Raw genomic sequence first — 27,293 nt, forward strand, 5'->3', positions numbered from 1 at the left:
GAGGAGAAGAAGAAGAGGAGGAAGAGGAGGAGGAGAGAAGGAGGAGGAGGAGGAAGAGAAGGAGAAGGAGAAGAGGGGGGAGGAGGAGGAGAGGAGGAGGAAAAGAGGAGGGGGAGGAGGAGGAGAGGAGGAGGAGGAGATGAAGAAGAAGAAGAAGAAGAAGAAGAAGAAGAAGAAGAAGAAGAAGAAGAAGAAGAAGAAGAAGAAGATGATGATGATGATGATAGCAGCAGTCTATTGGGAGGCACAAAGGAGGGAGGCTGGGCTTGGGAGAAAAGCAGACACACAGGTTAAGCCCTAACAATAACAAACTAGGTCCTGGGCAGGCCCAGCTCCTCCTAGCCTGGCTCCTTCCCTGTCAGAATGGGCTGTCTGGCCCCTCTCTCCTTCCTACCGTTAGGCTCAGGATGGGCTGCCTCCCTTCACTGGCAAAGAGCTGAGTAATCCCACACCAGTCATGTGATCTGACTCATCTGACCACAGCAGGCTGAAGAGTTAGGCCAAAGGCTCTATTACCCCTGTGGGGAAATGACCCAGCTTGGCCTGTATGTTCTTGAGAGGAATTAAGCTACATGGAGCCATTAAGAGATAAAGAACCATCTCTCTCTCCTGCCAGAGATGGTCTAAGCAGGAAGCTATAAGGCTGCCTGAGTCACAAGCCCCACTGCTTAAAGCCAGTGTGGCACCCAGAGGCCAGGGAAGAGGAACACAAGGACACCTCACCTGGGCTGCCTGCCCCCTGCCACTCCCACAAGCTCCACAGAGGAAACATTCGAGGAGAAAGGCCACCAACCATGACCAACAGACACCAAGGCAATTACTAGGCAGCTGGGCAGCCTTGTGGAAGGCAGAGGGTGCTTAGTAGACAGGATGCCTGTAACTCAGCCATGCAGAAACCCCAGCGATGTTCTGGCAGGGACATCACAGAAAGGCCAGTCAAGGCTGGCTCTACCTTGGGTGAAGCTTTCCCCACTGCTGAGCCCGGGGCTCCTCCCCCTGCCCACCCCATCATCCTTCCTCTACTTACTCAGCCAGCTCTTCCAGGCTCCGGTAGACGTCGTCATCATTCTCAGCTGTCTCCTCCGACGGAAATGGCCTATAGAGAGAGGGCAAATATGAGGACGGCAGATCTCCACATCCTGGCCACCATGGGGACCTGCCTGCGATCTCCTCTAGGCCTGCATAAGCAGCTGGGCTATTAGCCCTATAGGTTGGTGGACTCAGAAGAGCAGCCCCTGGGCCATGGGTAAGTCAGCCCTTACCTAGGTCTCCAAGCCTCAATACCCAATAAGCACATGAAGAGCCTGATCCAAGGACTGTTATCCCCCTTCACCACGCTGCCAGTAACTACACAGCAGTCATGCTCTGGAGGGCTCTAAGCGTACGTGGGCCTCCCCGGATATGGTGAGCCACAGAGTAGACAAGTAGCCAGTCCCCAGGTTAGACTAGATGGCAGCTCAGTACCTACTGCTCTTCAAAGCCTATTAGGACGACAGCTGTCACCCCCTGGGACCCAGTAAGGATAGGGAAAGTTGTAAAGAGCTGCCCATCTACAAGGGTGTGATGTCCTAGGGTGTCCCTAGCACCTTGGAAGCAGGAGCTGCATGGAGATGTGACCCCAAAGGGCACCACTGGACAGTTGTGATCCCTACAGCATATGCCACCATCACAGCCTCTAAGTCACCACCTCACGGCCTCACAGTCGCAGCTTCCGTATTCATCAGCCCCTAAGCTGGCCTTGATCCTGTCAGTATACAGCCACCCCCACCATGCCAGCTCCTCTTTGGTGTACCCCACCAAGCAAAACTGCATTCAGGAAAAGTGACAACAGGCGCCACGCAGTCAGATGCAGTAGATGTTCCCAGCCTCCTCCTCCTCCTCTTCTTCCTCCTCTCTCTCCTCTTTTTCCTTCTCTCCCTCCTCTCCCTCCTCCTCCTCCCCACACTCCACAGTCTGGTGGCTAGTTTAGCTGGCACACTCACAGTGGTTTCTGTCTGAAATGTGGGCACATGTACTCTCCTCTTTTCTGAACTCATACCGACTCTTTTCTTCCCCAAACCCAAGCCCTGGAATGGCTAGGTAACTCTCTGATTCCTCCTCTCAAGTCTTTCTCCCAGGTAGACAGCACTTTTATAGTCCTCTGCCCGACCCCCAACACACACACACACATACATACATACACACACACACACACACACACAGAGTGGGGTGTGGAGTGTGTGTATGTGTGTGTGTGTGTTTATACTCCACCAAGCAGCTAGAGCTTGTGGTCAAGACATTGTCTGGTCTCATCTTTCCTGGGCTTCTGACTACAGTGGCTCCCACCTCCTAGAGACAAAGCCTGTCCCAATCTAGGCACCAGCACCTGCTCTTCCAGACCAGCACACGCCAGAGGGAACAGCTACTCCATCCTGGAACACAACATCCCTCCCACTGTCCTCCCAGCACCCTACCTCAGTCCTCCTCCTGATGCAGACCATGTCTGCTTGCTTCTGGGTCTGCAGCCGCTATAGCTTCAGGCCCGAGAAGAGGAACTGTCACCCACCTGATGCCCCCAGGTTCCCTCAGGCCCATGGGACACTACATCTCCACATCCCTTCAGTAAACTAAGCAGACCAATACCAGTGAGGAGTTGCTGGGGACAGAGCAGTGTTGGCAGCCAAAGCTGGGAACTGGGGTGCAGCTCAGAGTGTGAGGTATGGAATTCAACTGAAGGGGCTCATCCTGTGTCACCCCCTCTCCCGTCCCACCCCATCTCCTGCAGCTACGCTCCTGAACGCTTTTCAGGTCCCCATGAGGCACAGCGGGCTGGGAATCCTTTACTTAGCTCAACTTGAGATGTTTTATTCCATTTGCCCCCATGAAAATCTCACTAGCCTATGATTGGATTATGCTTGGCATCTCTGCTAACTGTGTCCCCAAGACCCATCTCAGGGCACCAAAGACTGGAGTGACCCCCCTGGGGAGTGCCTCTTCTGCTAGGAAAGACTGAGAAAGTATGGGCACATGGAGTAGGCCTGTGGAGCTTCAGAGACTTTGGGCCATGCAAGTGCCCATGCCACACACCTGGGATGAGCAGACATTTGTCCGTGTTCCCCGAGGGAAGTTACACAATGGGAACAGCAGCCTTCATTCTGCAAAGGAACTCATGTTTGGACAGAGAATGTGGATGGATGAGGAAAGAGGCTGTTTTGAAGAGAGAGCCACTCTGAGGCAACTCTAGCCACCTGAGGACCCCATCGGGGTAGTGACGGTAGCTTTAGTCTCCAGACACTTCTCCCTCCCCTTCCCAGACCCACCTACCTAACTCATTTACTTCTTAAAGCCCAGGATGATAACCAAGCTTTGACCATTGGCCCCTTATTGAGATAACTGTGAACGTGTCCAAAACTAAAATGGTTTTGTTCAAAGGGGAAAAAAAATGATAAAATAGTTTCTTTCATTAATCAGCTTTACGTCAATTTAACATTAGGCCAGCCCACGTGTTTTTCCTTTCTGCTAGAAGTAGCAGAAACAAAGATGCCACTCTCCACCTGCTGCCCGGGGCTCAGCAGACAGCAGGGGAGATCCTGGGAGGAGGGCCCAGACTTCCCTGCGGAAAGTCAAGCATAGGCCACTCCCCTGGAGAATCCAAAAGGCCATGGTGGGAGGACAAGCCCATCACAGATCAAAGGCAAGAGAAGGCAGCCAGGGCCTTCAAAAGCCATAGGCCAAATCCACTCATCTCCAGAGGAGACAAAGATGCCCCTTTAATTAAGTCAAGCATCTCCCCGCGGCTGCAGGTGCATGTTCCAGCAGGAATCAGCTACAAACACAAGGCCCAGCTGGGGACTGGCCTTGGATACCCTCACTGGCTGGGATCCCCTCCTTGCCTGGGGACAGCTGACATTTTCAGTGTCAGATGATTCAGCAGTGAAGGGGGCCACTTCTACACCAGCCTCCACCACAGCTCCCCACCCCCTGCCCCATCAGAGCAGTCACCAGCACTCAGGCTAACTGTTGTGATGGCTAAGCCGCTCTGTCTGCATTTTAAAATGGGGGGGGGGGGGACACAGGGCTCTTCCTGTCTCTGCCTCCCAAGTGCTAGGACTAAAGGTGTGCAGCACTGGGCCTGGTAAGCTATTTATCTTTAACTGATACAAAATGTATGGGGAGAGCACACGCTTGTGGAATAGCATATGGCATATCAGTATACTCTATCCAGGAAGGATGATGTTGCTTCTTTAATATGAAAGAAAACATCGTCAGGGTTATTTCTGGGTGTTAACTTGACCGAATTTATTACTCACCTAGGAGAAAGGGAAGCAGACACGGGGTGTGTCTAAATGTGGGTGGTGCTGTTGTGTAGTCTGGGGGGACAGATGGAGTATTAGTGGGAGAAAGGGAAGGGAGCCCGCAGCACAGGCATAGTCTCTCTGTGTCTCTCTCCCCGTGCCTCTGTCTCTTCCTTTCTCCACCATGCCCTCTCCACCACCATGGGCTGAAACTTTGAAAACCGTGAGTCACCCCTCCCTCCCCACGGTGGTTTCTCTCGGGCACATGGTTACAGTGACCAAAGTCAGACAAATACTACAAACTTTACTTACGATAAAAGTTCCCCTCATATGTAACATAGATGAAAAATTTAAAGCCCCTTTAAGTCCTGCAGAGTGTGATCTGTATAAAATGGCATGCAGGAAGTGCTAGGATGCAACTTCTGGTGCAGACAGCAGAGCAGCAGTGCACCCATGTTGAAGGCTGGCCTGAAGCTGCTTGTACTCCGATGCTGACATTGGGCCTCTAAGACCGGCTGCCCCAGAGATGAGAGTCTCCAGGTAGAACTGTGACCCTGCCCCCAAGTTATTTTTGATTGGTAAATAAAGATGCCAACAGCCAACAGCTGGGCAGAAGAGACATAGGTGGGGTTGAGGTTTCCTGGGCTTGGGACTGGAGGTAGAAAAAGGTGCAGGAGAGGGAGAAGCCACCATGGGTTAGAGCCATATAAACATGACCTGAGGACTGGCCAATCGGAGTTAAAAGCAGCGCAGATAAAACATAGTAAATAGTAAGTAATAATTCAGGAAAGTAGATTCTAATAACAGAGTAGGTATCCGCCCAGCTCTTGTGCTGTTTAAGACTTATTGTAAATATAACGGCTGTATGTGTCTTTTATCCGGCAACTAAAAGGTCCAAGGCACCCCAGGATTCAGATTAAATAATTTCTACAACATAAAGTACTACAGGACACAACCTCAGGCAAACCCTTAACCCAGATTGTATGTGGGGAAAGGTCTGGGCTAAACCTGGGGAGTGTCTAGGACAAGCACTCCTGTCCCTGAAGTCTACACTGCCAAGCCAGCAGGGGAATAAATAACTGGGTCTTCACGTAAGTGTGTCTCACGTGTGTTGAGGGTGGTGGTACACATCTGTAATCCCACGGGAAGCTTGCAGCCCCGCTAGTCTAGGTATGCAGTGATGAACCAGAGACCTAGCCTCAAACACGTGGAGGGCAAGGACCAGCCCCCCCAAGACTGACATCTGATATCCACATTTACAATCAGGAAGGAGGAGGCAAGAGAGGGAGGAGCAGGAAGCAGAGTCGGAGCTAGGCATCTACATCCTAAGTTTCAACCCCTGATTTATTTTTTTAGTCTTGTAGACACGTCTGCCCTAAACTCCTTCCCACAATTTTTTGGAGTCTCTTTCAGTGCCTGTTTGTCTCCTCTTGTCATGTCAGCCACCTGCCCTACTCAGTGGAGCTAACACAGGCCTGCTAAAGGCAGGAGACTTAGACCACTGCCCATAAACTGTTACTATTTTATTGGAGCCTAACTAGCTGGGGCCTCAAAGCCCTGGAGAACAGAGCTACAAAGCCAATTAATTTCTGCCACAGCCAAACAAAGACAGGTGACTTGCCTGGGTGGGACAAGCAGGCGAGGAAGCCACCAGGGCTACGTAAGGTTTAGAACCAGCCTGTGGGGGGAACTGTGTCAGCACCACCCTCTTCTTGTCCCCTCTGCTGCAGTCCCCACACTGGCTCTACTTCAGCCTTTGCACAGCTCTTCTCTCTGCCTGCAGTCAACCCGCCCTACACACACGTACACCCCAGCATCCCTCTACTCAGGGCAAAGCGTACCTTGTGTGTGAAGACCCGGCCACTCACTTCCTCTCTACCCAGGTCCATATCTGAGAGCAAAATGGTTAGCACCACAATGGCACAGATGTATGGGTGGAAGGTGGGCACATAGGTGGGTGGACAGGTGGTGGGTGTATAGATGACGGAACGGGACAGAACAGGCTATCTAGGCAGAGTAGAAAGGAAAGTGACTAGATTCAGAGATGGCTAGACATGTGTAATTCCAGTTTCAACGGGTCTGATCCCCACCCCTCTTATGGCCTCCAAGGACACCAGGCACACACATGGACAGCATACATCCACATTAATAAAAAAAGAAAGAAAGAAAGAAAGAAAGAAAGAAAGAAAGAAAGAAAGAAAGAAAGAAAGAATAAATCTAAACAAACAAAAAAAGAAGCCACAAGTGTGCTACACTAAACACATCCTGACCTAGACACACACACACACACACACACACAGAAAGCCAGCTCCCCCAGCATGGGTAAGGTCCTCCTTCCATATCTGAACATTCCTGAACACTCACTTCCTCATACCCACTTCTGGGAAGCCAAGTTTCCCCTGCACCGGCATGGGGATTAGGCGGATCCCCCCACAGGAAGAAAACCACAGCAGGCAAGAAACCCCCAGCATCTCAGGCCCAGAGGCAGGCTGACCTCCTGAGCAGCATCTAATTCCTGCTCGGCCCTCCTCTGCACCCCCTCCCCCCAGACGCTTTATCTAAGGATCCAGATACCCCAGGGGAAACAACTGACAGCACAAAGGTGTCTCTGGCCAAAGGATTGAGACTTGAGAACAGCTAAAGGAGCACGGGAGCCCAACTTAAAATGAAGCCCAACCCTTTCAACAACTCCAACCGCCCCTCCTCCTTCCTCTCCTACCCCACTCTACCTCCAAGGACATTTACTCAAGCTGGCCACTGGCCAGTTGTCACAGACCCAGGAGCACCTGGGGCTTTGTGATTTTGGCACTAGGACTTCTATGCCCATCTCTGAACAGTGATCTCCACCAAGTGCAGACATACAGTCTGTATCTGCAGCTTGGTTGTTAAAGTAGCCAGAGAAAAGACCCCAGGATCAGCTGCCCTCCTTCCACAACCTGGGAATATAACTGTGGTTGATTCTAGTGGATAGGACCTTCCCTAGCCAAGAATTCCTCCACCCCAGAATAAGGCAACCTCTCTCACCGCTGTAAGATAGGCAAGCTTTCCAAACTGGTATCTCAAACAACCTTGAACAACAAGCCACTGCCTCCACCTGGTTCATTCCAGGGGGATGGTGAGATCTGAAGGAAGGAGCCAAGAGCTAGGCCCCTGAAAGTAAGAGATCTTAGTTTCCTGGCTCATCTGAGCCGCACTGCAAAAGGTGGGCAGCACGAATGTTTACATCGAAACAAACCAGGAAAGGCTCTCATCCAGGTATCACATCACCCCTATGTATATGTATATGTATATGTATATGTATATGTATATGTATATGTATATGTATATGTATATGTATATGTATATGTATATGTAGTGGTGTAGGTCCCTTCCCTACAAGCCCACTCTGCTGGGTCTCAGGCCTCAGGCCTTGCTCCCATAGAGCCCCTGTAAGCACCAGCTCCAGTTACTGAGAGCCTTCTCCTTGAGCAGCCTGCAGGACCACCCAGGTCCCCTCGCAAGTCCACAGAGGCCTTGACCTGTAGGTGCTCCTGCACCCTGCTGTTTCTTCCCATGACAGACTTGAAGAAAAATGTAGCCTTGAAACAAATGTGGCCCCAGAAGGTACTAGAGCTGCATCTGAGAAGGTACTCAGATTAGCGCATCTGGCTTTGGTACAACTTGGTTCATCACATCATCTCAAAAATGTGGGACCCAAAATACGTTCTGCAGGCTCTGTAGCCATTTCAGGTGGATGTGACCTGGATTGAGACAACAGCATCTAGCTTCCTTTTTCTAGTACTGGTTCAGGGAGAACATGTGCAGATCTTGAGACTCTATACATCTCACCAAATCCCTGTGTGTGACCTCACCAATTGGGTGGTCTGATCCTTCATGGCCTGGCTGTGCAATAGGTGGGAACTTGAGACTCTATACATCTCACCAAATCCCTGTGTGTGACCTCACCAATTGGGTGGTCTGATCCTTCATGGCCTGGCTGTGCAATAGGTGGGAACAGGTGAGACGTGGGCCCTGAGTCCTGCAAGTGAGACAGCCAGAGAGCTCACATGTGCCGAGATGTATCTATCTATCCTGTAAGGAGAGACAACAACTCCCCACCCCCACCCCCACCCCCGCCCCCGTGCGGGGGTGACACTTCCAGTGCTGGAATGGGTACAGACTGGTCCCCTAGTTCCACACGTAGACAACACTACTTGCAGGCCTTGGCCAGGCCTCCACATTGGACCCTGAGACTTCCTCAGATCACAGGAAGGAAGAAGAGACTGGCACTAAGGCACTAACCGCCCTCAGGGTCAACTCTGCCCTCCTCAGACATGAGGGAGTGAGCTAGGTGAGCGCAGAGGCCAGCACTGGTGACAAAGCCCAGAGACAGGCATACAGGGGCATGACTGAACCACAGGTCCCTTTGGCACCACTTAGCCAGGGAGAAGGCAGCCGTGCGGAGTTGAAAGGCACGCCAAAAGCCTGGGGATGAGAACTGCTTAATTATTCAAACAGGCACCTGGGTAGCCACATCCTAATTGGCGGGAAGGCCTTGAAACTCTGGTGTCTGTCTTATTAAAAACAGCTCTCCTACTAAACAGCACCAACTGTCAAAACATGCCTACAGACGTTCGTGATTGGTCTCCTCAGCCGACATCCCGCCCAGTCCAGACAGTGGGGTGAGTAGTGTGCCTTGCTGCACACCACACCCCTGCTAGTTCTCCTGTCAAAGGAGCAGGCCAGTGTCATACCACCAACAGAGAGCGGGGAAGAGAACAGCTTTGGCCTGGGAAAGTCTGAGTGGCTGCAGCAGAAGGCATGCTCTCACTTCAGAGGTCCAGGTTGGAATCAGAATTATAAGAGTTAGGGTCTAAGTTTCCAGCCTCAGTGACCTCATCTGATCAATGGGGACAAACCAGGCACATACCTCCTACATACCACACAAATAGCAAGGGAGGTGATGGTGAGGGCACCTGGATCCTGCTCTAAGTAGAATAATCCCAGTGGCCTCCTGGGCCGAGGGAACATAAGGACTCTGCCAAGTGGGGGCAGAGTCTGGTGATACAGGAGTTCAGTTACCATAGGGTTGGGCTAGGACCACAATGGAAGCCAGACTGGACATATAAGAGGGTTCTGCCACTTTAATGAGACTTGGGAAGTGGGAACAATAAGGCAAAGCCACTGCCACAGCCCTGACAGTGATCTCTGGTCTCTCCCAAGGCCCAACGGGGGTGAGGAAAAGGGAAGTAGGGTGCAGCTGACTCAGAGCCTCCTGGGGTCAGACTCCGACTGACCCCCGACTCCCACAGGGCCCTTGTGGCCTGCATCTAGAGCCCCACAGAAACAGTTAGGGCTCTGCTGTGCCCCACCCTGTCTGGGGAAGCCTAGGGAGGAGCCTCTACTGATAACTCAGGAATGTTGCTTCTCAGCTTCTCGTACCCTGGATTCAGAGCCTCCAGCAGGCAGAGGTTTGGTAGGAAGAGGCCAGCGGATAGATAGATACACGGGGCATTCCTGCACCCTGGCCCCCTCCTACATACCAGTCAAAGCAAGTTGGGTGGGGGGTGGGGGGAGTTGATCAGGCTGATAACGGAAAGTCGTGGCGGGCACACAAGCAGCATCATAGCCATAATCAAGAACAGAGGGAAACAAGGCTTGTTTGCTGTCTATGCCCAGCTAGCTTTCTTCACTCTTAAATGCTTTAGGGTCCAGGGAATGGTTCCGCACATGGAGGGGTGCATCTTCCTACATCAATTAGCAATCAAGATGATTCCCCACAGACATTTTCACAAACCAATCTGATGCAGACAGGACCTCAATAGACTCATTCTTCCCAGGCGATCGTAGTTTGTACCAAGTTCACAGTTAAGACTAACCAGCACAGAACTCCATGCTACACACTTCCCACCTGGGCAACACCCCACGGGCAGCCGGCCTGAATAAACACTTAGGACGAATCCTCCAGGGACCAGGCCCTCCCATACAGGCCTCAGGGGTCCCCAGAGCTTGGCCAACTGCACTTTCCCAGCCTCCAAGCTCAGGCCCCAGGAGCCAATCAACACTGTGGCATGGTCCCTACCCAGGACTAAGCTTGAACCATCAAAGCTCTGCTGAGGACCAGAAGGCTCCCCTCAAGGGCTCCTAGCCCAGGCCTGGGAAGTCTGCTGTGAGTTGAGCAATGTTAGGCTCTCAGTAGACATGACAATTCTGCTATGTGACAGTTCAGGGACCAGAGACAATGAGTCCCACCCACGGGAAGAAACAAAGATAGAGGTCTGGGTCTGCCTAGGGTCATTGACCTTAGGGTCCAGACTCTTGGCTTCAGCTAGATTCTGCAAGCAAGCCCCAACGGGGCCTCTCCCAGCCTCAGACTGCCCCAAGCTTTATGGCCACCCTGGTCATGAAGCATGCAGCAGCTTTTGAAAAAGAGCGTGTTCCCTTCCGCCTCTCCACAGCCTTCCTGCCATGACCCTTGTCCTGGTGGGGCCTGTTCCTTTCTCATGCTCTGGTTTCTAGAACGACCCCATGAATCACATGAGCCAAGACACAGAGCTGTAGGCACTCCACATGAGTGGAGCAGCTTTGCCCAGTTCATATCAGTGCCTGCCAGAGTCAGAATGAATCCACAGATCTTGAATCTGCTACAGTCCCCACAACTGTCTACACAGCTAGCTTCCTTCACAATCACAGCAAAGCTGGCCATATGGACAGGACCTGCTTAGGGGACCTGGGGGTGGGATACTGTAAGGAGTTCTGTACCACCAAGTCCCCATGTGACCTCAGGCAAGACCCCTCCCCTCTCTGAGCTGCCAAGGGGAATGGAGTGACACAGCAGCTGGAGGCTCTCCTCCATCCCCCAACATCCTGCCAACTTGCTGCTGGGAAATGAAGGGTCAGCCCAGTGGCCTTGGCTTTGGCAAGCTGCCTAGGCCAAAGGACCTGTCCCTTGGGATTCTGATGTGATCAGATAAACTAAGGCCTGTCCCCTCAGAGCATGGCAGACATCACTAATCAATCACTTTCTGTCCCTAGGCTCAGCTAAGATGGTTAGCAACAACCTAGAAAACAGACTATGAAGTACACAGAATCCCAGAGAAAAGCCAGCAGCCCTCAGGGAAATTCTGCCCAGCCAGCTATCACTATAGTGACTGTCAGAGTGGGATGACTACCAGAGACTGGGCAGTGCAGTCAGGCCTACAAATACCAGCCTTGACCAACTTCAGTGAGATGCAGACAAGACACCAGTACAATCCACAGCTTCTCTGTCAGCTACCTACCGATCAGGGGGACAGCCTACTTCTTATGAAATCCCTCCCCACTTAAAGATGGCTGCCAAGGCCTCTGCTAGCAGGGGTATAAGCATAACTCTAACCCTCAGCCACTCAGGCATCCAGGTGAGGGTGGCATGGGTTCTGAATAATAAAAATGGATCCTCATGAGGGTGGATGGGGTTCCATTCTACTCTCCAGTGAAATAGGCCATCACTTCAGGGCAGCAGATGACACTGCTCTGTGGCTCCTCACGCAAGGCCTTCCCTCTACTCCATGGCCTTCATCCTTCCTGAGTATGGCTCACTAAGATTCTTGGTCAGAGCAGACAGAGGTTGGTGCAAAGCTGTCCCCACCCACAGCAGAGAAACTAGATGCACGGCCTTGCCTCGTGCCAGGTGTGACATGCTTTGCTAGACAGAAAGTCATCCCTCAAGGGTGAGGACAGCCTGTCCTGCCAGTCTCAGTTGACACCACCCTAAGTTATTCCTTTTCCTTATTCTGAGTCCTGCCTGACTACAGCAGCTCTTTAGGTCTGGGGACATCCACATCAAGATGAGAGCCATCTGAGTAGACATGTTCTCAAGCCATATTCTCTGTGCCCTTCACCATACTGAGGCACCTCTACACCAGGGACAGCTGTCACCAGCCCTGGTGACCACAACCACTCCAGGATCCTAAACCAAAGAAGCCAAAGCATGTAGACTTGTTGCCTTGGACTCTTCCTTTCCCTTCTTTTCTCTTCTGCCTCAACTCAAGCAACTGCCCAATCAGGACCACCAAGTACCTTTCCCCAAATGCTGCTTTTACCACGAGAAATGCCATTCCTCCTCCTCTATCAGAACCAGAAGCCTTCTGCCCTTCTGTACATACAGATGGACTCTCAGAGATGCCAGGATGAGCAGATCCCGGCCTACCTGAGAGTTCACAGTGGTGAGACACATGCTTGCTCCATCTCCTGCCTACCCCAACCCCTCTGCTGCCCACGGTTAGCTGCATATGACCTTGCAGACCAAAGCAAGGGCCAGGACAATACAGGAAAGACCTCAGGAAGAAATGCAAGCTGGCCAGGCAGGCCTGAGGCTCCCGCACGTTGTTTCCCACTAAGCTTTTGCCCCATTGTTACTGATCAATGATGGAGCAGGTTGCTGACTCAATCAGAGAGGGGTTCCATGTGTCCTGGACCCCGAACTTGACACACAGCAATTAGAGATGGCCCTTCTGTCTCCCTCCCGGGTAAAGGGATCATCATCCTAATCACCCGTGGGAAATCCACTGTGCTGCCTCCTGCAGAGAGGAAAGACTCTCCTTCAATTAAGCTGGCCACTCGGTTCAGTTCAACCCTGACAGCAGGTTCACCAGGGCCAGGTGGTCAGGACGCTTGATATCACCAGGTGGGACAATTAAAACCATCTTGCTGGCAAGACGAGCAGCTGATGGAAATTGCCACTTCCCATCCAAACGCTCCTCTCTCAGACAGTCCAATTACCTGGAATTAGTCAGGCAGCACCAGCTGGGAAATGAGGTGTCACCCACTGGATCCAAGCCAACAAGAAAGCAGGGACATTTCAAGAGGGAAGGGGGAACCGCAGGAGCTAGCTGGACCAGCTCAGGAGAAAGGGTCAGGTTAAAGACTAGGATCACAGAGCAGAGACACTTGGAGTCACGCTGAGACACTGATGGATGGTGGCCCTACCCAGCAGACAGTGCTCTGCAGAGCATGTGATACAAGGTCCGCAAAGCCCACCCAGCCCTCTGAAGAAGGTCTTACTCCAGGGGCACCCCGCAGCTTTCAGATGTTTAAAAATGGGGCTGTTTGTTTGTTCCATTCTACAGCAGTTACCCTGTTTTTTTGTTTCTGTTTTTACACCAAAGGTCATCAGCCTGGCAAGGATTTTTATTTCCTGGACCTTCTCTTCCCACTCTGAGCAGATTAGCTGATCAAATCGACTGATAGCATTGGACTGAGAGGTCAAGCACCCTCCAATAGGATATGACATGGTCAAAACCTATGCCTTGTTGGCCTCAGCGTGTTGCTACCCCAGTTTGTGTTCAAGCAAACCCCTTTGAAAAATTAATTTCCTTGCCAAGATACTTGCCCTTTGTCTGTGTTCCTTTGTGTACTGAGAGGATTCATTTTTGTTTCTAATGAGATGATTCAAATTTCCCAAAACAAGGTCAAGACACAGTCCTCATCACCTGGGGGTGTCCTTCCTCATTTGAGGTGCCCGGTGAAGGTGTGGACCCTGATGGGAGACCTCCCAGCTACTGGAGGTTAAAGGCAACCTTGCTGGGGCAGATGGGGAGGAAACAGCAGCAAGAAGCCAGCTGACATCCACAGGACCTTCTACCTACAACCTGGACCTGTGGAGGGGACTAGCTCTCCCTGTGGGGACCACATCTCAGAGGCCCTGTGGCCCAGGAGCTCCCACCACCCCCAAAAGATCAAAGATCTGGTTCTCTAAAGCAGCCAGTGACTCACCAAGCCTTCGTTTTCATTCCAAATGTTCTGTTGTTCTTAGATTTAGATTCGGGTGTGTCTGTCTGATATGCTGAGAATCTGCTGCATATTGAAGAACTGCTGTTACAGCCCCTAGTACCAGGAACATTCTGTTTCTTCCACCCAAACCACAGCCTGATTCCAGCCATGACCTATGCCTGGCCTACCCATCAGACAGTGCCAATGGTGGCGCCCTGTTCTAACAGTTGGGAAGCAGAAACAGCCAAGAAACCTATCCAGTGACAAAGGACCCAGTAGACCATGGTCTGTTTGGATGGGAGGCTTAAGGAGGAAGAAGCAGGCTAGAGAGAACTGGGCAGTTAAAAGCACTGTCTTTCTTGCAAAGGGCCTGGATTTGGTTCCTAGCACCTATACTGGGTAGCTCACTGTAACTCCAGTTCCAGGAGATGTGACACTCTCTTCTGGCCTCCACGGGCACTGCACACATATGGTACACAGACAGCAGACACTCACACATAAAAACGAATACAAGTGTTTTGGGTTTGGGGTGTTTTTTAATTTGTTTTTGAGTTTTTAAGAGCGTGGAACTGGAGAGATGGCTCAGCAGTTAAGAGCATGTATTGTTCTTGAAGAAAACCCAGGTTGGGCACCCAGCACTCACATGGAGGCTCACAATCATCCATAACTCCTCCTCAGGCACATAAATGGCACATATACATACATGCAGTAAAACAACCATACACATAAAATAAAGCTTAAAAAAAAAAAGATTGGGGGTACTCTGACCTTGCCCACCACCTGAGGAACCATGAAAACAGGCTCCACAGAGACTGTGGATGCCTGACTCCTAGACAAAAGCTGCCTTCCAGGGAATTAAAATCATTTGGAACTAGCGCAAGTCTATAGTTGCACAGTGCTGTGCTGCCAAATTGCCCCTTTAAATGATCATATTACTCAGGTGAGATAGCACACACCTGTAATCCCAGCATCAGAAAGGCAGAGGCATGACATCAGGAATTCTAAGTCATCTTCAGCTAGAATAGTGAGTTCAAGGCCAGCCTATGCTATGTGCATAAGACCCTGAGTCTGCGAAGAAGAAGAAAAAAGTCATTTTATGTTGTGTGAGTGTCTTAGTCGGGGTTTCTATTCCTGCACAAACATCATGACCAAGAAGCAAGTTGGGGAGGAAAGGGTTTATTCAGCTTACACTTCCATACTGCTGTTCATCACCAAGGATGTCAGGACTGGAACTCAAGCAGGTCAGAAAGCAGGAGCTGATGCAGAGGCCATGGAGGGATGTTCTTTACTGGCTTGCTTCCTCTGGCTTGCTCAACCTGCTCTCTTATAGAACCAAGACTACCAGCCCAGAGATGGTACCACTCACAAGGAGCCCTCCCCACTTGATCACTAATTGAGAAAATGCCTTACAGCTGGATCTCGTGGAGGCATTTCCCCAACTGAAGCTCCTTTCTCTGTGATAACTCCAGCTGTGTCAAGTTGACACAAAACCAGCCAGTACAGTGAGTTTTACCTCAACATTTAGAAGTGGCAGTGTGGTGGGGTTGGTCTGGGATGGCTCTGCTCCAAGGAGCAATCTTCTAAGGGAGAAGTCAGTTCACCCCAAGAGCCCTGAGGATCTGCCACAGGGGTGGCCTTTTCTGAGTCCTAGCTGCAACCACAAGTCACCCCAAATTGGAGAGGGGGGCAAAAAAGAACACAAGTTTACCACTTTATGGCTCAGGAGACCACAATCAAAAACAGGTCACCCAAGAGCATGCTTGTGTCCTGTCAGGAGGCTTCCTCGCCTTGCTGGCTGCTCAGATTGTATTTTAGGCCAGACTGCATCATTCACAATCTCTGTATGTATCTCCTCTGAACCTAGCCTCCCAGGATCCCTCTGATGTGCCCAAAGATTGGGAGGATGGTGCATCTTGGGTTGGGGGCACCATTCAGGCTTCATGGGCCGTAGCCTGTGGGTATCACTGTGTACCAGGGGCTTTGAACCCCACAGAGCAAAGCAACCCCAAGGGGTTAAGACACAAGCACTGGGCACATCACCTAACAAGTCACCTAGAATGTGGGGCATCCCTTCCCCACATGTCCACCCTTGGCCTTGACCCACAGACAGTTTTACCCTTAAACATGTCCTTCCTCCTAGCCATTCTGACCTCTTTCAGACATCCCCTAGGTTTCCCGTAAGTTCTGGCCAGGACAGAGCCTTCTCCAAGTCCACACTCCTGGGACACTTTACCCTTCTTCCTCCTCTACCCCTGTGTCCGATTCCCCTACTAGGTGGGATGAGACTCAGATTAAGTCTCTAATTCATTGCCTATGAGAAATATAATTGAAGCTTTTTACAGAAAATCAGCTTATTATAGAAAGGACAAGAGTTTTGAAAGGGATTCTTTTTAAACAGCATGCTAGGCTTCCATCCAGTCATTAGGAATCCAGGGGAGTCCTGGGGCAGTGGGATTGGTGTGAGATTTCAAACAGGAAAGTGTTTGGCTAAACAACCCCTACTAATTACTACCCAGCAGGAAGCTACTTCAGAGGAGAGGATGGACAGTTATCTTGGGAAGTGCTGAGGGGTCCTCAGAAAATCCAGGTCTCCATAACAATCTCAACCCACAAGGAAGAAGAGAGAGCAGTCAGACTCAGCCCGCTCAGCAGGGTCCTGGCACCTGGGCTTACACAGGGGCAGGGCACAGACACCATTTTCTCGAGAATGATCCAGCATTGTTCAGACCAAGGAGAGGCAAGAGGCACTAGAAGGCAAACTAGAGTCTAGCTGTGAGGATGCAATGTTGACGGGGAGGCCACGGGAGGGCTAGGGTTGGTGAAAGCACCACCCTCCATCATTCAAGAGGATCCTCCCCCATGAAAAAAGTATGGGGGGGGAGGGGTGGGTACACTGGGAGATCAGAGGACACCTTGCAGGGGTTCTCTCCTCCCACACCTGGGTCCTGGGATTGAACTCTGGTCCTCAAGCTTGTCGGCAAGTGCTTTTACCCCCTGAGCTGAGTCTTAGCTACTCTGTAAGCCACTACCAGCATCTCATGGTCAAGTGCAAAGGTCCAGGAGAAAGCCACCCACACTGTCTGTAAGGCATCTCAGTTGCAAAGGGTAGGGAATGGTAGCTGGATCACACCCAGGCGCACACGCGCACACACACACACACACACACTCCCCAGACTGTCACCAAATCACACGTGGCTGACAGCAGGCCAGAGCAGCTGGCCTCCCTCCAGTTTGGGGACGCTATAATGAGAAGAGGAAGAGAACACACTTAGGATTCTGTGCAGGGCAAGTATGTTGGCAGGAATCTGCTGAGAGAACTTCACTTTTGTTTGGGAATGCACGCTACAGACTGTGTCACACACCAGGTCGGATGCTCAGCTGTGATGAGGACCGGCAGTGACAGGCCAGCGTGGTGGCAAAGAACTCACAACTGATTAGTTTCCAAAACAAAAGGCCCAAACCTTTGTGTCCAGAAATGACCCTGTTTTAACTGGACATCTTTAGAGGGAACTTTTTAAGTACAACAGTGGTAGCTCACTGGGTGGAACGGGGAGCTTAACAGGTGTGTGCTGCTCTGCCAAGCCAGTGTGCTGTGGGGACAGAACATACTCTCTGGTTTTTGCTTAAAGTTTGTTTTAGTTGTTGATGTTTTTGATAGCAGGCTTACATTGTAGCCCAGGCTAGCCTTGATGTAGCCCAGGCTAGCCTTAACTGTTAAACATACTTCAGCTTCAGGTGGAATGTATACCATCACATCAGCTCTTAGCCATTGGTCCTTATAACCCTACAAGTGTTGCAAACATCCTTTTCTGTTTCATGTTTTGTTTGAAAATATTTTAAAACAGCCTGCCTTCTGGCTAACAAAATGAAAAGGGCTTTGATTAAAAAAAACTTAAGTCCCTTAAGAAAATGAATATACTGACATGGCACCTGCCCATCACTCTCCCTCCGTAAGTGAGCCAGCAGCTACCACCAAGGGACCCAGCATGCTGCTCTGCAGACAAAGCAGATACACCAAGGCAACACTCAGAGGCTAGCAGCCTCAGGATGTGTGACCCACATGCTCAACTGTCAGCAGAGACTCTTTCAGGGGCTGCAGAGGTGGCTCAGCGGTTAAGAGCACTGACTGCTCTTTCGAAGGTCCTGAGTTCAAATCCCAGCAACTATGTGGTGGCTCACAACCATCCGTAATGAGATCTGACGCTCTCTTCTGGAGTGCCTGAAGACAGCTACAGTGTACTTACATATAATAAATAAATCTTTTTAAAATAGAGAGAGACTCTTTCTGTCACCCTTGCCACTGGCCTGTAGCCTAGGAATGCCCTCCGACATGGCTGAAATGAACAACAGCTCTGTGTACCCAACACCCAGCTAAGAGGAAACCCCAGGTGAGTTTCCTGACCTGTATATCAGAGGTCAAATTCTTCAATGACGAGGTCTCACCTGGGCCACCCGACCCTCTCTGTTGCATGCCACTCATGAACTGGAGAGAGATCACAGGCCACAGGAGCATTAGTGGCTGGGCCATCCTGTCCATGCAGATCAGAGTGAGGCAATCTATGTGTGCTGCGTCCTCTGGAGGCCCTATGGGCGCCCTAAGGCCTATGGGCAGGGAAGTGCACCATCCAGCCCTGTGAACTCACACCAGCTCCAGCACTCAACCCAGGACCCTGGTCCAGAGCTCAGAGAGGTGCATTCAAGCACGCAATGATCTATGCTAGGATTAATTTGCTGATCTTATTACCTAAATCGAAAGCAATTTTGCAGCCATCATAACATGCTTGCAAGATTTCCCCAGCGTGAACACTCTCCCACACAACCCTGGCTGCTGCCCATACACAGCCAGAGTGCTGTGTGAAAGCTCCTGGTTCAGGCCCATAGGCAGGGGCGTCTCTGTGACCTGTCGCTGTCACTCGGGAGCTCACCTGATCCCTTTGCTCTGTGCGATGCTGTGCAGGGACAGACGGGACACTGCAGAGATGACCTAGGGGAGACAAGAGAGAGTTCTGTAAGAGATGATGATCAGGAAGTCCTCACAAACCACAGCAAGGGGTCTGCAAAGCACGGAAACTGTTAACTAAGCAAGTCCGACAGAGCTTTTCAGGCTCAGCACCTGAGCAGTGTTTACTGCGTGAAATCCATTATTCGGCCACATTAACGCTTGCGGAGGGCTGCTGTGCTCATGGTGGGTTGCCTCCAGGAGGAATGGATTTCCACTTATGAGGCTGTGCTTCTCCCTACAACCCCCTAGCCTGCTTATGAGCCACCCCCCAAAACTGTTATCTTTAGCAGGAGGAAAAAAAATGTTTCAACAGGGCTGCTGTGGGTTCTGTCTTAACTGAGATCCTGCCAACAAAGGGCTCATCCAGTGCTACTATTCCAGAAGGGTCTATATGACTAACAGCACCCTGTGTCCATAGTAAGTACTAGCCCATCTCAGAGACAGAGAAATGGAGGCCCAGAGAGTCACACCATAGCTCCGGTGCCACAAAGACACAAACATCCACAAGTACTGCTTGCTGCAAGCTCCAGCTCCAAGACAAACATCTCAGCAGACACCAGCTCCCAGCCAGGATGCCAAAGGCTAAGGAGTCCCAGGTACAGAGCCGCATGGACCTTTGTAATGTCTCCCCAGGCTCACAGGTTCCTCAAAACACACGCTTGGAAACACAGGGCAAGCAGCAGTGGGCATTCCTCAGCCTCAACAACCTGGTCCAGCCCTAATAAACCAGGAGCTTCCAGACAGAGAGGGTCCCCTCCCCCAACCTGAGTTATCCCACAAAACTTCATAATGACGCACAGAAAGCAGGCAGGGGGCAGGGAGGTTCATAGGTCAATATGAAGAAACTAAGGGAGGGAAGGAGGAGATGGCTGGCCCTAGAACATAGAATGTAACATACAATTGCAATTAATCAACGGGATAAGCAGATTCAAAGCATGCCCGACAACACCATGCATAAGCTGAAACCAGAGTGACACACTCGTGTCAGAAGGTTCATGCATCCTATGGGTGCACGTGAGCATAGCTGTGTATATTGTGCATACTCGCTCATATGCCTGCATGTGCGAGCTTTGCATGCACATCTGTGTGCACACATGCACCTGGGGTGGGGGAAAAAACACAGGAAAACTGTCTTGTAAGCCACTGCTCGCTCTATAGACACTAGGGCAAGCCAGAGCCTGGCTGTCCTGGGAAACCGAGCTCCGAGGGCGCCACATGCCATACAATCCAGGCCTTACCATTTCACCGTGCATACTTGGTAAGGAAAAGAGACGCTCTCATTTACCCAAAGCCCTTGGGCAGAAATGCACCCATTGGAGTTCCCTTAGGCTAGTTTGTACTCAGTAGCAATTTTCAAAGGGAAAACACCACAGCGGAGGCTTTTTCTATGCCAATGGGTGGTGGATTCAGTCCACAGCTGAGTGTGTGTCTGGGTCTCCTGTCGGTGTCTATATTTCAGGGGCTAAGACTCAGGGAAGTTATGGTGGGGATAACTGGGGTCCTCTGTCTTTGCTCAGACAAGTCTCAAAGGGCTTGATATGCAGCTGGCCCAGTCGTGGCTCCCAGAAGCACGCTCTACAAGGGGCCTTTCACAAATAACACCCAAAATGGCTTTTGTTGTTATTTTTGGCTTTTAAGGGCTCTAACTATTTGGGGGAAATAAAAATTAAGGTAATATTATGTCCTTATAGGTACTCAACAGAATGCTAGAAATGTATGCCTTGAATGGTTTGGCCAGTTTATAGTAGCTGCCCTTCTCCTATGCCTCCTGAGTCAGACATTGTTAATCGCTAATCTACTGATATTATGAACCAACACAGGCACAGAAACTTAGAGTCCAAAGATGGCATCAGCCATCACTTGTCACAGCACAGAAGCCACAACCTGTTCGCCAAGCCAGACACACAGCCAAGGCCTCATTCCCACAGGTGGAGACTAGGACTGCCAACAGGTAGATGTAGGTCTTCCTTGTCTGTGTATCTGTCTGTGGTTCTAGGGGATGGTATCAATCCTGCAGTTGGCTTAAACCTGATCCTGGGCACATATACCTTGCTACAAGACGAAAGCTTAGCAGTGTGTAGAGGACTTAGCTCCGGAGCTACAGCAGGCAGCCCCTTCAATGGTGTAGCATGACTGGGATGCCCTTCCCTCCATCCTAACGTGCTATGTGCCTTCCGTCTGGCGCCTGTGCAGGGAGGAGACTGACTCTAGTGACTCCAAGCAGGGCCTTCAGACACATACATACACAGGACCCCGAGAGAACTATGGGGTAGATCGGGGCTTCGTTGAAGCCTGGTGAAGGTAAGAGTGGAACCAGCTCTTGCAGGAGAAAAAAAGCAAGTCAGTGCCCCCAGCCCCCACGGTACTTCTGGATGTGGCCTCTCACTCTGAGACTAAACAGCCAGGTATCCCCAGGGCTAACACTCTCGGCTGACCATCAAAAGCCTCCCTGCCAGGGCCCCTGGGGACTTCTGAACACGGAAATGTCAAATGATGACATTTTCCCAACTTTCATTTCCGCCTCCCAGCTGCATCCCTGATAATAAACGGAGGCAGCCCCGCTCTGCCTCTCTCTCCTCAGACACCCAGCTCCATCCTCTGTGCTTTCACCTCCCCAGCTTTGTCAAACCCCAGCCGAGCTAGTGGTATGTGCTGGGGGAGTACAGGGATCAGGAAGGAGCGGTCAAGCCCTAGGAGAATTGCAAAAACAACTGTGCCGCCAGCACCAGCTCCCTAATGCTGACATCCTCAATCCACCAGGGTCTCACACACCAGCACTAGTGAGCCCTGAAGGAAGGAGTGCATTGAGCAACCTAGAGGATGGGTGACCCAGTCAAAGTCGGGGGCATGGATGTAAATCTTGGCTCCACCCCACCCGCAGGTGCTCTAACTCCAAATGCCCAAACTCTAGCAGCCTGCCAACCCATATACATGACAGAAGGCCGACCTGACTCCATCCCACCCCACCCTGCTCCACAATGTTTAGGGTTCAGGAATTTACATTTACTGTCAAGGTCCTATGTGGCTGAAATGTGCACCCTTCTTTAGAGAATAATCAACACTGGTCACACTACACACTGGGTCAAAGCCAGAGAAAGGGCCAGAGAGCGCATGTCCATATGGTCCACCTCTGGGTGCCTTGCAGAGACAGGGGTCCCAAAAGAATACACAAAGGAGATCAGTACATTCCAGCTGGACAGCAAGGCAGAATGACCAGGAAGGATCTGAGGAAAGAAGGGGTCTAGAGGCAGACCTCGTGGGAGAGCTACTTGCAGAGGAGGCCTCAGCAAGCCTGATTTTCCTAACTGCCAAGCAACAGCAACATCTGTCCTGTGAGCTCTGAGCAACTTAAGCATCAGCAACCAGACTTCAAGTTTCAGGTTTATAATCCTGCCCAGGCTTAAGTGACAGGCAGGCTGCAGGCAACTGACTCTGAGGACAGAATTACCCTTTTGCCCAGAAATGACAGAACTGTCCCTACTCCAGCCATAGGAAGCAGGCCCCTGTCCCTCTCCTCTGTGTGCACATACTGGTCCTGGCAGGTTGCAGGGTCCTGCCAGAGGGCTTATGTCACAGCAACTCGGCCTGACAGAACAGATGCAGCAGAAATGGGGTGTACTAACCCCAGCGAGTACTGCAGTGCCCTGACCCTGAAGCCAGATCCCCATTTTCTACTCACAAAACTCATAGCAAATGCCTATGAGGATCCTGGGTGCTATGAGGGCCTGAACACTGGCTGTGTCTGTAAGGGCATAGCTGAAAACATGTTAGAAAGGTAGATGTCACCTCCCAGTACCTTCCCCAGAGGTCAACACTAACAAGAGTTAGTGTGAAACATTCCAGACAGTTGCTCGAACAGCTGGAGAGATGCAGAGGATGGATCAGGGCAGTCAGTGGGGGAGCCTGACCCGGATCCTGGTTCCAAAGGGGCTTTAACACTTGGGCTTTTCTCTAAAAAATGACTGCATTTCTCCCTTGTTCGTGAAGTGATCTAGGCCCAGAAGTGTCCCTGAAGCACTTTCCAGGTGCTGAAAAATCTGGCAACATCTTAATTATATAACCCGAGGAGTCCAGGGAAAAAGAGTCGAGTGCATTCACAGCCAGGGATTCCAAGCCCCTCGGGAAAGACTGCAGGAGGGACCACTGGGGCAGAACGTGCTTGGTACACACTGCCCGTGAGAGTATTCCAAACGTGGAGCGGACAGGACTGGGCGTATAAGTCTAGGCTGAGGATGCAGCTTGGCAGTTACAAGCACTGCTGCTCTTCCAGAGGACCAGAACCCACATGGCAGCTCACTGTAGAGAGAATATCTTCTGTATTGTACAGAAGCACCACCTGTTTATTAAAGAGCCTATGGCTTAGGTAGGAAACAGGAGGTGGGACATCTGAGGAGAAAGAATTCTGGGATAGAGTTAGGCAGGAGATTAACTTGGGAAGATGTGAGGAGATGGATGCCTGGTGCCTGAGCATAGGTAAGCAGCCACATGGCAGAAGAAGTTAAAACTAGATCGTTAGTTATGATCTAGTCAGAGTAGCGCCTAGCTATATGGCCCAGGTATTTGTAAATATATTTTGAGTCTGAGACTTATTTCTGGGAGGAAGGCCAGGTCTATCTTTTACAGCTTACAAAAGTCTGTAACTCCAATCCCAGGACTCTCTTCCAGCGTCCATAGGCACCGTATAAACATGGCTCACAGACATACATGAAGGCAGCACTCACACACATTAGAAAGTAAAATGCATACTCATTGAAAGAGATGGCAGACACCAAACAACATCTCAGCAGCCACTAGTACTGACCTTGAATAAACCTGCCAGCATCCACCCACACCCCACATCCTATACCGTATAGATGTAAGCTCTACACAAACCTCTCTAAACACATTATTCAAACCCAAGACATATCCAAGGTAGATACACAAGACCACTCAAACTCACCATGCCATAGCTACCACCATTCCAGAGTTCAATCGTGCAAACCCAGGGGGCCGAGGCTCACTCTTAAGAAACAAGAAATATTCTAAAAAGAGATTAGACTAGTTTGAATGAACTAGCATGTGAAGCCATGCCACTTTCCTTTATGCTCCTCGAGTAAAAGTCAAATGTGAATGTAGGTGGGTGGACACATGGATGGATAGATGGGTAGATGTATGGGTTGATGGATAGATCGGTGAGTCAGTGAGTGGGTGAGTGGGTGGCTGGATGACAGATGAGTAGATTGGATGGATGGGTAGGCAGATATATGGATGGATAGGTAGATGGGTGAATGTTTGTAATGAATAAGCGGGTAATAGAGGAAAGATGGGTAGGTGGATGAATGGATGATTGGCAAATGGATAAGTGGGTGAGTAGGTGGATAAGCAGGTGGTAGACAGATGCATGAATGATGGATCAGATAGTAAATAGATGAGCAGGCAGTAATGGAAGGATAGATGAATGATGGATAGAGAGATGGATGGAGGAGTGAATAGCAGATAGATGGATAGTAAGATGGCCTGATGGATGCATGGGGTAAATGGGTGGATGGATGGATGGATAGATGAGTAGATGGATGGGGGGATGAGGGGGATGCATAGGTAGATGGACGGGTGGGTGGACGGACCGATGAATGGGTGGACGGACACTGGGTAGAAGAGATGTAGGGATGGTGGTTAGATGAGCATATGGTGGGTGGAAATGGAGTTGATAAATGAGTGGATTAGTAGATAGAAGGACAGATGGATAGATAGATGATACATAGAGAGATGGATAGATGCATGGACAGAGGGATAGAGATGGACTGACTGATGCATGGAGTAGGTGAGTGAGTGAATGGATGGATGAATAAGTGGATAGATAGATTGGTAGATGGATGCATAGATGATTGGATACATAGATAGGTGGATGAATGGGTGGATGAGTGAGTAGTGGGTAGATTGCATGGATGGTAGATAGGTTATTGGTGGAGCAGGTAGTGTATGAGTGGGGGAGTGGATGGATAAATGGAAGATGGAGGAGCTAGAAGGGACTGACAAAAGAAAAGAAGTTCCACTGTCTTCGTTTCTCTTCTCTTATGAGAAAATGCCCTGACAAAAGCAACTTAAGCGAGAAAGGGACTACTATTCTGGCTCATAGCCCAAGAGTACGGTCCATCACGTCGGAGAAGTCAAGGCAGCAGAGGCCTGAGGCAGCCAGTCACATCACAGTCAGAAAGCAGAGAGCATGGATGCCAGTTCACTTCACTTTGCCAATTATACAGTCCAGGACCTGAGAACCCTCAGTAAAAATGGGTCACACACATCAGTTAACTTAATCACGACAATTCCTCGTATGAATGCCCACAGGCTAAATAATCCCTCACACATGTCCCTGTTTCCTTGGTGATTCCACATCCTACCAAGTTGACAACACCTGCTAAACACGACAAAGTCTGTCCTTCATGATTCTGGTAACGACCACTTACTACATGCTTTGTGGCAGGCTTAGCTTACTGTGTCTAGATAATGAGAACTAGAAAGAAAAGGACAGCGCCCCAGGTCAGTCTGGACTGAACTGTGCAGTCCGAGCATGTGCATCTACGGGCTGTACCTCAGAAGCCCACAAGGACCAGCTGCTGATAACAAAACCTTTTCTAGTCCCAGCTGTACACTCCCAAGCCTTGCACATGGTCACTGAGGTCTACCCAGTGGACAGTAGACATTAAGAGATCCTCCTGCAGGCTACCTTTGTAACACCTCCTCTCACCCAGTGTGACCTCAAAAGCCTGTGTTAAAAGTGGTAGGGCCATCACTCATCATTGGCCTGGATCCCTGAAGGTCTGTGTGGAGCAGTTACATCCCCTCTGCCATGTTTGCCCACCCCCAACCCTCTGTGATGTCCAGCCATCTCCTATGGAAGCTGCCACAGTCTAGAACTATCTCTCTGGATAGACAAAACCAACACGAGCCAGGGCTGGCATATCTACACAGCACCTTAGTCTCCCACTATAACTCCAACTGTGACTCTCAGCTAGCGACTCCTCTAGCCAGACATCAGGGAGAGCAATCAATCCAACCAGATAGAAGCAATCAGAACAGAACTCCGCTGCCCTCAGAAGGATGCAGGAGCTGACCCTGCCAGGAATTCTGGCTCCTCTGAGCCCAGGCTGAAGACAGCGTACAAGGGCTAGGGAATGTGCCATCTGCAAGCCCTGCTTGCTTGGACAGACTGTGTGATCAGAAGAGTTTCCTGTCTGCAATTCTGCTGTCATTAAGGATCAATAAGCAGGAACTGCTCAGACCCAGCCCAAGCAGCAAACTCTCCTTATCAGCCACCACCATTCATCTGAACGCACTCGTGGGAAGAGCCAAATGGCACGATTATGAAGCTCATTTGAATATGTTGCCCCGGAAACTCACCTATCTGCCGTGGGAATCTGCAGCCCACACTGCTACATATTCAGGGACAAATCACCATAAATTGCTTTCCAAGTCCAGCCTGCATACCCATCCCGTTTTCTCGTTTTCTAAATATCAAAAGCAAGGTCAGTAAAAACTTGGCGGTACTGCCTTTGGAATGACAATCGCCAGCAAGAAGTGATTAATTATGAAACGTGTATAATCAGAGCTCTGCACTCAAGCTTCCAGCAGGAGGAGGCAGCAGAAACAAAAGCAAACAGAGACGCAGCCATTTCTCATTCCCAGCATCTTGCTGGAGTCTCATTATGCCAACACTGGTGTTTCTTGAAGGGATTCAGCAGGTTGGGAAAGACAGGATAAACCAGTCCTCAGCCACAGGGCAGCTGAGCGGCAGAAGGAGAAATACCACTGACCAATGATGAGTGAGGGCACCAACTGAAGAGTGGTGGGCATTACAGTAATGGCTGGACGTTCTTAGAGGAGCTGCGTGGATGGATGAATGGAAGGAAGGAAGGAAGGAAGGAAGGAAGGAAGGAAGGAAGGAAGGAAAAGAGGGAGAGGGAACTCAGGATCCCTCTGCCAAGCCTTCCTGATGAAGGAAGAAGAGAAAAAGATGACATTTTGAGTGCCACTTTGGCCTGCAAACCCAAGTTGGCTAACCCAGCCTTCAAGATTTCCACGCTGCACCTATCTTTACACACACACCCTAGGAATGACTGCTCTATTTTGCATTGAGAACAACAGAACCCAGAGAAACAATGTGACTTCACCAAGACCTCATGGTTGTGGAGGCCTGAGCCTGGCTATGGCTGAAAGCCCAGGTCCTAACCATGCAGGAGCCTAGGGGCAGATATAGCCATCTCCCCCAAAGTGGACAATGGTCCCAACCCAGACAGACTCAGCTGGCTACA

General features: G+C 50.6%; 1 protein-coding gene across 2 annotated transcripts in view; it reads right to left on the reverse strand.

The window, feature by feature from the left end:
• Vav2 (vav guanine nucleotide exchange factor 2) overlaps positions 1 to 27,293 on the reverse strand; it is a 164,433-nt gene that overhangs the window by 55,314 nt on the left and 81,826 nt on the right. For both annotated transcript variants that reach the window (XM_029469945.1, XM_021183383.2), the window contains exons 3-4: positions 18,929 to 18,987; positions 1,028 to 1,096 (exon numbers count right to left, since the gene is read on the reverse strand). In XM_029469945.1, the coding sequence (XP_029325805.1) occupies positions 1,028 to 1,096; positions 18,929 to 18,987 (128 nt within the window). The remainder of the gene's footprint in view (positions 1 to 1,027; positions 1,097 to 18,928; positions 18,988 to 27,293) is intronic.

The sequence above is a fragment of the Mus caroli genome, chromosome 2 (genome assembly GCF_900094665.2).
Source record: "Mus caroli chromosome 2, CAROLI_EIJ_v1.1, whole genome shotgun sequence".
In the NCBI taxonomy this organism is placed as follows: domain Eukaryota; kingdom Metazoa; phylum Chordata; class Mammalia; order Rodentia; family Muridae; genus Mus; species Mus caroli.